Source organism: Scyliorhinus torazame, chromosome 21, assembly GCF_047496885.1.
Source record: "Scyliorhinus torazame isolate Kashiwa2021f chromosome 21, sScyTor2.1, whole genome shotgun sequence".
NCBI classification, from domain to species: domain Eukaryota; kingdom Metazoa; phylum Chordata; class Chondrichthyes; order Carcharhiniformes; family Scyliorhinidae; genus Scyliorhinus; species Scyliorhinus torazame.
Genome location: NC_092727.1, coordinates 134,218,914 through 134,231,001, shown reverse-complemented (window position 1 = coordinate 134,231,001; position 12,088 = coordinate 134,218,914). Strand labels below are relative to the sequence as shown.

Below are 12,088 nucleotides of genomic sequence, written 5' to 3'. Positions count from 1 at the left end.
AGAAATTTCTTCAGCCAGAGAGTGGTGGGTCTGTGGAATTCATTGCCACAGAGGGCGGTGGAGGCCGGGACGTTGAGTGTCTTTAAGACAGAAGTTGATAAATTCTTGATTTCTCGAGGAATTAAGGGCTATGGAGAGAGAGCGGGTAAATGGAGTTGAAATCAGCCATGATTGAATGGTGGAGTGGACTCGATGGGCCGAATTGCCTTACTTCTGCTCCTATGTCTTATGGTCTTATAGTGGCCAAAGGGTGGAATCGCACCAGCCTTAAATTCCTCAGCAAAACACCATCAGGTGGTCAGAGGATGGAATTGCAGCAACCTGAACCTCGCGAGGAAATCTACTTCCCAGAAACTGTAACCACAAAGTGAAGACTAAATTGCTCTTTAATTGAAAAAAATGAATTGGGTACTCTAAATTTATAAAAAACAAAACAACCTGAATTGGTGCAACCAGAACCTCTCAGGATAGAAAATATAATTACACTGAATTCGGTTGAAGGATTTTAAACCATTCGGTTTCAGCAGCACTCTGCGATTACTGGAACTCAGTCAAAATTTAAGTTAAAACTTCTCAGGTGCAAACAAGAATTGTTTTATTTGTCTTACAATTGAAAGTCATTTTAAAGTCCAGCCGTCACATGGCTCACAAAGAGGCAATTTGTAAACAATGGAACTTTCAAACAACCGCAGATAAAATTTACTTGCTTAGGCAAACAGCTCGACAATAACTTTTAACGTCAAAGTCTGAAAATGAAATATGAATACAGGGAGACAGATAACGAATAGTAAGTCGAAAAAGAGAGAGAGAGAGAGCTAATCTTCAGCTTCAAACCAACACCACCAACCAACCAATTAACAAACTTACCTAAAAAATGGCGGAACTAAACTCTTCAGTTAGACTGTTTGATATCTTAAGCCATCTAATCACACACCAATATAATCCTAATTGGTTTGGGTTAGACTCAAATACATCTGATTTGACAAGTCGTCCATCTTTAATATGTAACATTACTTCTCTGCATTTCATCTCTGCATGCTTGTGTATGTTAAAGAATGCAATATTGTGCTTTATCAAGGCCAGCAGAAACTGGTTTTATGGTGGCTTGGCTATTGTAACAATGGAGACTCATATTATCTTGTCATGCAATGCTGGACAATGACTTGAAAAATGTAAATCAAACTGTTTTATTCTAGTGAAGTGAATTTTGCTGCTTCTATGAAATTGTTATGTTTTGAGAATGTTGGAATCAAATATATTTGATTTGATGTTTTATAAACTGTCCATTTGTAAAAAAACAGCATAGTCTAGAATGTTTCAGCCTGTATAAGTTATGGAATGTGATTCAGGCTGTAATCACTAATGGCCCGAAATGAGAACAATAGAGCCTTTAAGTTACTGGGCTCTTGTCACCGTGTTGCCATGGATTCAGCCCTTGTCCTTGGAGAAACGTAGCGCAAAGTGTTTGTCTTATCAGACTTCGGTGTTACTTTAAAACTATGTACCTAAAAGTTGTGTTGGAGAAAATGGTTAAATGAATTTGCAGAATATGTGATTTTAATCCTTAACTTAAAACTGGGGCTTAATATTTAACCTTAAACAGCTATCTTTGACCTATATTGGGTGTATTAGAAATACCTGGCTTCTACAGTGCTGTTGCTGACTGAACGGGGAACAATGCTACAGAGCCAGGGTGCTGCTGGTGTCTGTGTTCAGGACTGACGTTGGTCTGGTGGCTGAGGCTGTGTACTGTCTCGTGTTGATGAATCCTAGGTGGCTCAGCAACTTCAACAAGTTATTCCTGAATTTCACTCCCACAAACACATAGAGGATGGGGTTAAGACAGCAGCGGGTATAAGCCAGGCACCTGGTCACCTGTAGTGCAATGTCCCTGTGCTTGCTGGCAAGACAAGGCACACCACTTCCCCTCATTATGTCCATGATGTTGATGATGTTCAGTATATTGTATGGTGCCTGGAAAATGATAAAAATCAGCACCAGCGCCAAAATCACCTTGATCGGTTTGTGCTTTTCAGAATTCCGAGCCTGTGACAAGGTCTTAATTATAACAGAATAACAGAAAATCATAACAAACAATGGCAGGAAGAATCCCAAAACCATCTGCAAGATGGGAGTGACCACTCTTATCCAAATGTTCATCCTATCTGGGTAACTGACTGAACAAATAGTCTCATGGTGTATTTCCACCTGGGCATAAATGAACTGCTGGAGGCTGAGAAATACGGAGACTATCCAAACGCTGAGGCTGACGAAGCGGCTGTACCGTAACCGCTTCGACCGCAGTCTGTGAGCAACAGTCGCCCGGACAATGACAAAGTACCGGTCAACACTGACACACATGAGGAAGAGAAAACCACTGTACACATTCATTTTGTATAAAATCTGCATAATTACACACATAGACTTTCCAAAGACCCAGCCAGACTGTGAACTAACAGCCAGGAAGGGGAGAGTGATGAGGAAGAGAATATCTGCAATGGCCAAATTCAGCAAGTACATGTCAGTCATTGCTTTCAATCTCTTGTGATGAATATACGTCCCAAGCACGAGGCCATTCCCCACCAGGCCCAGAATAAACAGCAGAGAGTAGATGCAAGGCTGCAGGGTTCTGAAAAGCTTCTGCACCTCATTCTTATCACAGGGCTCAGGGTACTGTGAGTAATCGATGTAATCAGAGTCAGCGGTTGTACAACCATCTGGGCAAATGGTTGTTGCAGAATCTGCCGTTGTTCCAGACATCTGAAAAATCACACAAAGGAAACAATTAACACTAGACAGCGAGAAATCAACCAGGAGTTTTGAACCTCACAGCCACACACTGACCACTAAAGCAGTAGTTTCCAACCAGTGTGCTGCGTCAGGAAGGCGGCACAGTGGTTAGCACTGTTGCTTCACAGTGCCAGGGTCCCAGGATCGATGCCCGGCTTGGGTGACTGTCTGTGCGGAGTCTGCACGTTCTCCCCGTGTCTGCGTGGGTTTCCTCCGGGTGTTCCGGTTTCCTCCCACAAGTCCTGAAAGACGAGCCGTTGGGTGAATTGGACATTCTGAATTCTCCCTCTGTGTACCCGAACAGGTGCTGGAATGTGGCGACTGGGGGCTTTTCACAGTAACTTCATTGCAGTGTTAATGCAAGCCTACTTGTGACAATAAAGATTATTATTATTAAATTAGGTGTGCCACAAAAAATGATTCAAAACTATTCAAAATTCATGTAATTAAACTAAAATCAACCTTTGTTTTCAGCCCTGAGGTTGGCATCTCCAAGACTTGACCAATCTCGAGCTGCCTGCATCCACGGACTGGGAAAGAGCTTGGCGTGTGTGGTTTAGGTATTTATGTTGCCCAGACCCATGTGCCTGACCAACGGGACTGGAAGCTGACGCCAAGGCCCCATTGCACCTGCACAAAATGCAAAAACTCAAAAAGACCCCAAAACCCTCAGAGAAGCGAGAGTGACAGAGACAGGTAAAATAAAATACAGGACACAGGCCAGGGAGAAGTGAAAAACACAGTTCACAGTAAGGGAAGAAGGCAGAAAAAATAGGTGTGCCTTAATTTTTTTTGTAGTATCGAAGTGTGCCAGGAGAGGCTTACACTGACCAATAGAGGCTTGGCTTACACTGACCATAGGCGCTAGCACTAATACACACCGGCCAATAGAGGCTCAGACTGATACACACTGGCCAATAGTGGCTCGCATGGTAGCACAGTGGTTAGCACTGTTGCTTCACAGCACCAGGGTCCCAGATTCGATTCACAGCTTGGGTCACTGTTATAACCTGCCTGAATACTATTGGCTGGGGACAATTGGGTATCGCGAGTATGAGCGCTCCCAATGAGGGGGGTGGAGAGATCATTAGGAATGTTCCTAGCTAGAGAGGGGAAGCAGTAGGGAAGTGCTACTACTGCTGCTGTATATATGTAATTGTAAATAAAGTTATTTCTTTTGGCTCTACAAACTCTTGCTGGATTCTTTGTGGCCCTCACAAAACTTACTGTCTGTGCGGAGTCTGCATGTTCTCCCTGTGTCTGCGTGGGTTTCCTCCGAGTGCTCCGGTGTCAGACGTTTAGCTGCTGTTGTATAAAGAGTCAAAGGTTCTGCTCCTTTCCACAAACACCTTTATTTCACTTCAACAGACTCTGTACAAAACTCTAACATCACATCACCTGACACAAAGGCCACCTGAAGCCCCTTTACATATCAGTGTCAATTATTGGATACTTAACATAAATGAGACAACTAATTGGAATGTCTCTTGACCCATTACTTAACAGTCTCCCCTTCCTTGGAGAAAAAAAATAATTAGGTGAAAACAAAATTTCAAGAAACTCAAAAACACACAATTTCCCCACTTCTATTTTTCATTTTTTTGGGGGAAGAAAAAAAAGTCACAGAAACAGGCATCCTTCATTAGCAATATCTGAAAGTTTCTGTGAGCTCGCCCCTCTTTTTGTAAAACTGTCTGATAATTGATAGCTACTGTCGACGCATTTAATGTTTGCTATTTCCCCTCTGTCCAACATCTGCTTCAAACTTGCGATGTCTATCCTTAACCTTTTTTTATTGACACTTTTTGCAGAGTGCACATTTTCCCACAGCGATTTATTGTCAATGTGACATTCAATAGGTAGATTATATTTGAATATATTCAAGAGGAGGCTGGATACAGCACTTGGGGGAGAATGGGATCAAAGGCTATGGGGAGAGAGCAGGATTAGGCTATTGAGTTGGATGATCAGCCATGATCGTGATGAATGACGGAGCAGGCTCGAAGGGCCGAAAGGCCTCCTCCTGCTCCTATCTTCTATGTATCACCCAAATCCCCTAATCCCAAAATTTCTGTCAATATCTGAGATATATAAAAGGCCATATCCACCGCCTCTACAAGACGTAACATATCAGCAGCCAAAGATCTTTTGACCACTCTCCTTATTTTCTTTGTTTCCCACACAAGAGGGCAACATTGTTCCCCAAAAGGAAAATTATAAAACCTCCTACGCTTGAAACCCCATCACATAAATGTGCATAGGACGCATCACTATAAACTATGAGTTTCAAGTGCCTAAGGTCACCTAAAACCGGGAATCTCAAAACACACCCCTGCATTTTTAGTTTGACCAACGCTTTATTTGCTCTTATTATGTCTTCCACTTTGGGATCATTCATTTTTGTACTCAACTCTGAGACATCAAAACTCACATCCGGTCTACGTCTGTCTACCTAACCAATTCAGTTACCCAATTAAACTTCGCAGTTGCTCTTTTTCCATCTTTGAACTATTACATCTTTTTGTGAAACCCGGCCACGACTAATTGCTATTGGGCTGATGCTTTCCAAATAAGGTTGCCGATGTAAAGTTGCCCCTAACTTAGTCTGTCCAATTTCCAGTCCAATATATTTAAATGCACCGGAAGCCTGACTTCCAACCCTGAATTCTTTCCTCAAACCAGAGATTACAATAGCTTCAAAATCACTAGTCACACCCCACAAAAAATCATCGACATGCATCATAAAGATGCCAGAAAGGTTCCCTTTACAGTGCCAGTAAAACATTGTCGGATCTGCTTTCAACTGGTAACAGCCTAACTTTAACAAAACTGACCTTACCGGAAAGTACCAGACTCTAGACGCATCATTTAATCCATATACACATTTGTTCATCTTCCAGAGTACCCCTTCTGTGTTAGCTGCCTCTTTAGGAGGACGGAGAAAAATGTCTCTCTGGAGCTGATGCCCCTGCAAAAAGGCAGCTTTTATATCTATAGATTTGCATTCCCATGCCTTTGTGGCTACTAGAGCCAAGAAGATATTTAAAATAGCCTTTCCTGCCGTAGGTGAATCTACCCTTAAATCCTGATCATCTAAGTTTTCTTCAAATCCCCTTGCCACAAGCCTGGCCTTTGCCTTATAAGTTCCATCCGGAAGAACCTTTTCCATGCAAATCCATCTGTGGGATAGAGCTCTTTGTCCCCTATCCGGTACTTCCGTGTATACCCCAAATTCACTCCAACTATGCAGTTCTTGTTGTTTGGCATCTTTGATAACTTTTTCATCTAATTTATTGGAAGCCACCAAAATCTCACGTGCATGTGGGCTTCTACTCCTATTAGTATTTATAGTCTTATTCATGTTCCGAGACCTTGGTAAACTACGTCCCCTCTCCCGCCTGGTATCTCATTCTGTACTGCTACTGTTTGATCTTTCCCTTCTGCTGTGGGATGTCCTTTCAATAGTTCTCGACCGTTTCCTGCGGACCTGTTCACTATCCGATGTACTATCTGAACTGCCACTGCATTTCTGTGCCCTCCATTTTTGAACTTCGTGTTCCCAATCCATTATCTTGACTCCTTCCCCTGAAAGCTGTACATTCAACCAATGTTTATACTTTCCAGTGGCCTTCCCTGCTCTACTAATAATAGTTGCATCCTGCCATTGACTAGACCCTTCAGGCAAGTATGTCACCTTTGTATCAACTTTAGGCAGTTGTCCTTTCGGAAAAATGGCCTGTTCTAATTCATCAGAAGTGTTGCATTCCTCAACAGAACCCCTGTCTATATCAGTTAACTGGTCCTCATAGTTCTGTAACACTTGCGTACCAGATGACCCTGGTTCCTTGTCATGTCTGTCTGCTCTGTCTAAATTTGAAAATTTGTCATCTGTACCCATTATCCTTGATGAATGTACCCTAACAGATTGATTGCCATGTTGCAAAATAATTGTTTTGGCAGCTATGCCTATGATCTTCCCTGGGCCTTTCCATTCATTAAAATTGTCTCTCTTATAGTATATTATGTCTCCTTGCTGAAAAGCGGTATTTGATGGCCGTACATAATGCCTTAAAGCTCCGTGAATTCTTTCAGAGACTTCTGCTTCTAAAAAAGCTTTTCTACTGCTATGTAATGCATTTAAATGCTCAGCAAAGACAGAGGTAATTGTAGTTCCCTTCCCAAGCTGGAGGCTGGTCATCCAAAATGGACGGAATTTTAGGATTTCTACCAAACACTAATTGATAGGGACTATAGCCCCCAACTATCTGCAATGAATTCTTTGCATGTACCGCCCATGCTAAAGCTGAATTTAGCTTGCAATTCTGTCGATCTGCCAACATTTTCCAGAGCATGTCATCAATTACAGCATGGTTTCTTTCACACACACCGTTACTAAATGGGCTTTCTGCAGCCGTATTCATAACTGTGAAATTCACATTTTCACACACATCCCTAAACTCACCACGAGCAAATTCTCCCCCATTGCCGTAAGGAATTTTGCCGGTGGACCCATTCCTGTCCCTATCCATTTTTCCACGATTTGATCCAGAATTACTCTCTTTTCTTTGATTGACTAAATCTGGTTGCTAAATCTACAAAATACAAAACAAATATATTATTGGCTTTATCCCAGATCTTAAGGTCCATGGTCACAATGTTGTTAAAATCCCTGGCCAAAGGTTGGGTTACTATGCAGTTTTAATACAACAAGCTTTTTATCAGCTGAAGTCCCATTTTCAACTGCCATTAACACATCCTTAACCACTCTACTTGAAATATTATTTGTCAGTAATGGAATACAATAGTGTCCCGACTGTGTAAATTGTAAGTCCACCGTCTTTCCAAAAACTGTTGCCTTATACTGTTCCATATCCAGTTTCATGTGTGCCTTCTTCTCGGGCAGCACGGTGGTGCAGTGGTTAGCACTGCAGCCTCACGGCAGCCTCACAGGTTCGATCCCGGCCCTGGGACACTGTGCATGTGGAGTTTGCACATTCTCCCCGTGCTTGCGTGGGTTTCGCCCCCACAACCCAAAGATGTGCAGGCTTGGTGGATTAACCACGCTAAATTGCCCCTTAATTGGAAAAAATGAATTGGGTAATCTAAATTTTTTTAAAAAGAAAAAAACCTCTGCTTTCTTCATCGCCGGTCAGCTCAGAAGCAAAGGTATCTCACTTGATACAACATCCGTGCTAATGAAATGATTCGCTCCGGCAATATTGCAAGGGATCGCCACTCTTTTCAGCGACTTCTGAATATTATCATCCCCAAACCTGAAACTTGTGGAACTTTCAAATTCCTTAACCTTGTTATGATTTTCAGCATTCAAGGAGTCCAGATAACATTTTAACCAGTCAATTCCACACACAGTAGATGTGCAGCCACTGTCCAATACAGCTCAATTGAAGGACTCTGCAACCAACACCCTCATTACCGGCGTAAAACTGCTTGTCAATAGGACAATGCCTTCTTTCTGGTCACTATCTTTTTCCTCTTCTGACTCTTCCGTGTTATGTGTCGCTTCAAACACTTTCTCATAACGAGTTGGAAAGTTGAAGACATAATGGTATTGAGAGTCACATCGAAAACATTGATTTATCATGCCCCGTGCATTTCTGGGGTTCATCTTGCTATTGTAGGTTCTAACTGGGTTTCTGTCTTCATATTTTCCGGGTCCCAATCTCCTTCTATAGTCTTGGAACCTGTTCGTAGCCGTATGATTTCGCCATCCCGTTAGAAGTGTATCTTCCATATTCTGCTTTATTGCAGTCTGACCTATTTGGGTCATCAGAGCCATCGGAATCGAATGTTTCCCCAGAAACATTTTCAAAGCTTCTGTCATCTGATCGAATAAGGTATCTTTAACCGCAAACCGCACTCCTGTCAAAACCAGGAGCCTATCCAAGTTGCTCACTCTAGCACAGTCATGTAAAGGCCAACACAGACTGTGGAAATTCCAGGTTGTGTTTCTGCAGCCTTTTATATAGTCTGCCAAATTCCATTATATAGTCTTCAATGGAGAAATCCTCTATTTTCTGGAACCTATCAAAATCCGACCATGCTTCATACGTACTTAACAAGTCATCTTTTTTATAAATCTTATCCATATAATGTAATAAAGTCTCCAGACCTTCTTCTGAGTCTAACTCTTCCAGTTCCAGCTCAGAAAGCACTTTGTTTCGGATTTTACTGCCATATGGTAGAGAAAGAGCCAATGCCTTACCTTGTTTTCTCTTTCCCAAGGCAGTTACTTTAGTCCACATAACTACTGCACTTCTCCATTGGTCGTACAATTCCCTTTCAGAATATAAGGGAGGATAGTCATATCCGGCCATCTTTATCCTGGGTTCAGCCATATATCCCTTTTATTTTCTCACTCACTCCTTGGTTTGATCTGGAAAAGTTGTATCTTTCAACCCTTCACATTTACACAGCAACCATCCTCTGCTACCAATTGTTAGATGTTTAGCTGCTGTTGTATAAAGAGTCAAAGGTTCTGCTGCTTTTCCACAAACACCTTTAATTTACTTCAACAGACTCTGTACAAAACTCTAACATCACATCACCTGACACAAAGGCCACCTGAACCCTCTTTACATATCAGTGTCAATTATTGGATACTTAACATAAATGAGACAACTAATTGGAATGTCTCTTAACCCATTACTTAACATCCGGTTTCCTCCCACAGTTCCAAGATGTGCAGGTTAGGTGAGGTTAAGGGGTTGGGGTGCTGTTTCAGAGGGTTGGTATAGGCTTGTTGGACCGAATGGCCTCCTTCTGCACCGTGGGGATTCTGTGATACCTCCAGTATTTTACGAGGCCCAGGATTATGTTTTCCAGCAGCCTGTACTTTTTCTACCACTGAGTTCAGGCCATCCTAATCTGAGGAATCTCGTGTCCTTGGCCTGGGACACGCACTTGCCTCCCTTTAGGCAGACACCTGTGTTGACGAATTGCGGGAGGATTTCTTCCAGGTTGTCCAGGTGCCCCTTCTCGGTGGTTCCTGAGGTCAGTATAGCGTCCAGGTGCACTGCTCCTCTCGGCAGTCCTGGGGTGATATTCTGGAAGTTGGCTCATGGTGATGAAGGCCTGACGAGGAGCTGAGTGAAGGTATATAAACGCTTGTGGGATGGAAAGATTGCAGAGGAGATTTACCAGGATGTTGCCTGGTATGGAGGGAAGATCTTATGAGGAAAGGCTGAGGGACTTGAGGCTGTTTTCGTTAGAGAGAAGAAGGTTAAGAGGTGACTTAATTGAGGCATACAAGATGATCAGAGGATTGGATAGGGTGGACAGTGAGAGCCTTTTTCCTCGGATGGTGATGTCTAGCACGAGGGGATATAGCTTTAAATTGAGGGGAGATAGATATAGGACAGATGTCAGAGGTAGGTTCTTTACTCAGAGAGTAGTAAGGGTGTGGAATGCCCTGCCTGCAACAGTAGTGGACTCGCCAACACTAAGGGCATTCAAATGGTCATTGGATAGACAGATGGACGATAAGGGAATAGTGTAGATGGGCTTTAGAGTGGTTTCACAGGTCGGCGCAACATCGAGGGCCGAAGGGCCTGTACTGCGCTGTAGTGTTCTATTGTGAGTATTGAGAGTGACGTATTTCCGTCATACTGTATCCAGCTCCAGCTGCAGCTATCAGAGAATACTTGGGCCAATTTGCAGTTAACAGTCGTGTGAGAGGAGCCAATCTCATACAAAGCCAAGACCAGGGAACAAACATGCAAAAACACATGGACCATCTCAGATGTAGGGAGTCTGTCTTTCAGGAAACCACGCCCGTTAGATTGATAACATCACCATCCTTCACAGACGCACAGCCCCACCAGGGACAAACATCTCAGGCAGCAGGACAATGAAGATTCAGCCTCTGATTTGGCCACAGAAAGGGCAGAACTCCCAGGGGACATCTCTCCCAAACCGTCTCCCTGACAGACAACAAGCAACCTGCACATCAGCTCCCCGAGTGGTGCCAAGCCCACCAACCAATAGATTAACACCATTAATTGCCCCCGAACAGCCTCAGTTGGCAGCATGAGAAGGCTGTTCGTGGATCTTCTTACCAGGGACTTAGTTGGGGTGAAGGTGGGAAGGGGACAGGTCCCCACCCTCCAACACCCCACCTACAAACACAGCATGGGGATAGGACAAAATATCACCCATCAATCAGCACACCCCTTACTGGACTCACTCTGAACCTCCCCTTGAGCCCCCCCTACTGGACACACTGACCCAGAAGCTCGGATATTCCCATTCTGGGTGCTTTGGTTAATCAGTACAACATCTCAGAGTATAGTGTGCATACCAACAAAACAGACATTTGTAAAATGCAGCAAAATAATTTAAGTTATCGTGCTTCACTCTCTATTTCAGGAGGAGGATAAAGTGGACAAGACGTGTTTCCATAATGTCTGTCTGTCTCTCTGTCTGTCTCTCTGTGTCTCTGTCTCTCTGCATGTCTCTGCCTCTGCCTATCTCTGTCTATCTGTCTGTCTCTGTCTGTCTGTCTGTCTCTGTCTGTCTGTCTGTGTCTCTGTCTCTGTCTCTGTCTATCTCTGTCTGTCCCTGTCTGTCTGTCTCTGTCTGTCTGTCTCTGTCTCAGTTCCTGTCTCTGCTTTTGTCATTGAGCCAAGCTCCACATTGAGAGACATCCCCACACTCACACACACTCCACTCACGAGCATTGGCAGTCAATGCACTCTCCTAAGCCTCAATCCTTTCCCTGTTGCAGACTTTGTCGTGATAAATTACTCACCTTCAATCAGCACTTGGAGCTCCTGACACAGAACTTCAAATTGCCCAAAGTATTTCAATCTTTCTCCAGCAACCCAAGTGCTCGAAGAAATCATGAAACACACCCTCTGTCCCAATCTGTCACAGCCGTGTCTCTGATATAAGGAAGACACCCACAGTGGCAGCTTTCTTATCTGCCTAATCATTCTGCATTAAACATAACCATTCACACACAAGCTTCCCCTGAACTCTCTCTTACACTAACTCACTGTTATAACCTGCCTGCTTACCATTGGCTGGGGACAAATGACAATCCCACAATCCTGTGGGAGTATGAGCTTCCCCAATGAGGGGGGGCAGAGAAACCATTAGTAAACTCCAAGTATAAATAAAGCTGGCCAGTTTGGAACCAGCAGGAAGAAGTGAGCAGCAAGAGAAGTTGCTGCTGCTGTTATATATATATGTTATTGCAAATAAATGTTATTACTTTGTATCCTTAAAACTCGTGCTGGATTCTTTATGGCCCTCATAAAACTGGCGACGAGGGTTAAAG

General features: G+C 43.3%; 1 protein-coding gene across 1 annotated transcript; it reads right to left on the bottom strand.

Moving 5' to 3' along the window:
* Positions 1-576: 576 nt before the first annotated feature.
* LOC140398049 (C-C chemokine receptor type 7-like) lies at positions 577-11,679 on the bottom strand. Its single transcript, XM_072486263.1, has 2 exons — positions 11,558-11,679; positions 577-2,760 (listed from the first exon to the last, which is right to left on the bottom strand). Exon 2 carries the CDS (start codon positions 2,758-2,760, stop codon positions 1,681-1,683), a length of 1,080 nt encoding a protein of 359 aa, XP_072342364.1. The 5' UTR covers positions 11,558-11,679; the 3' UTR covers positions 577-1,680.
* Between the last annotated feature and the right edge of the window lie 409 nt (positions 11,680-12,088).

Excerpts from the sequence above, each read along its gene's own strand:
- LOC140398049 (XM_072486263.1), bottom strand. The coding sequence starts at position 2,760 with ATGTCTGGAACAACGGCAGATTCTGCAACAACCATTTGCCCAGATGGT.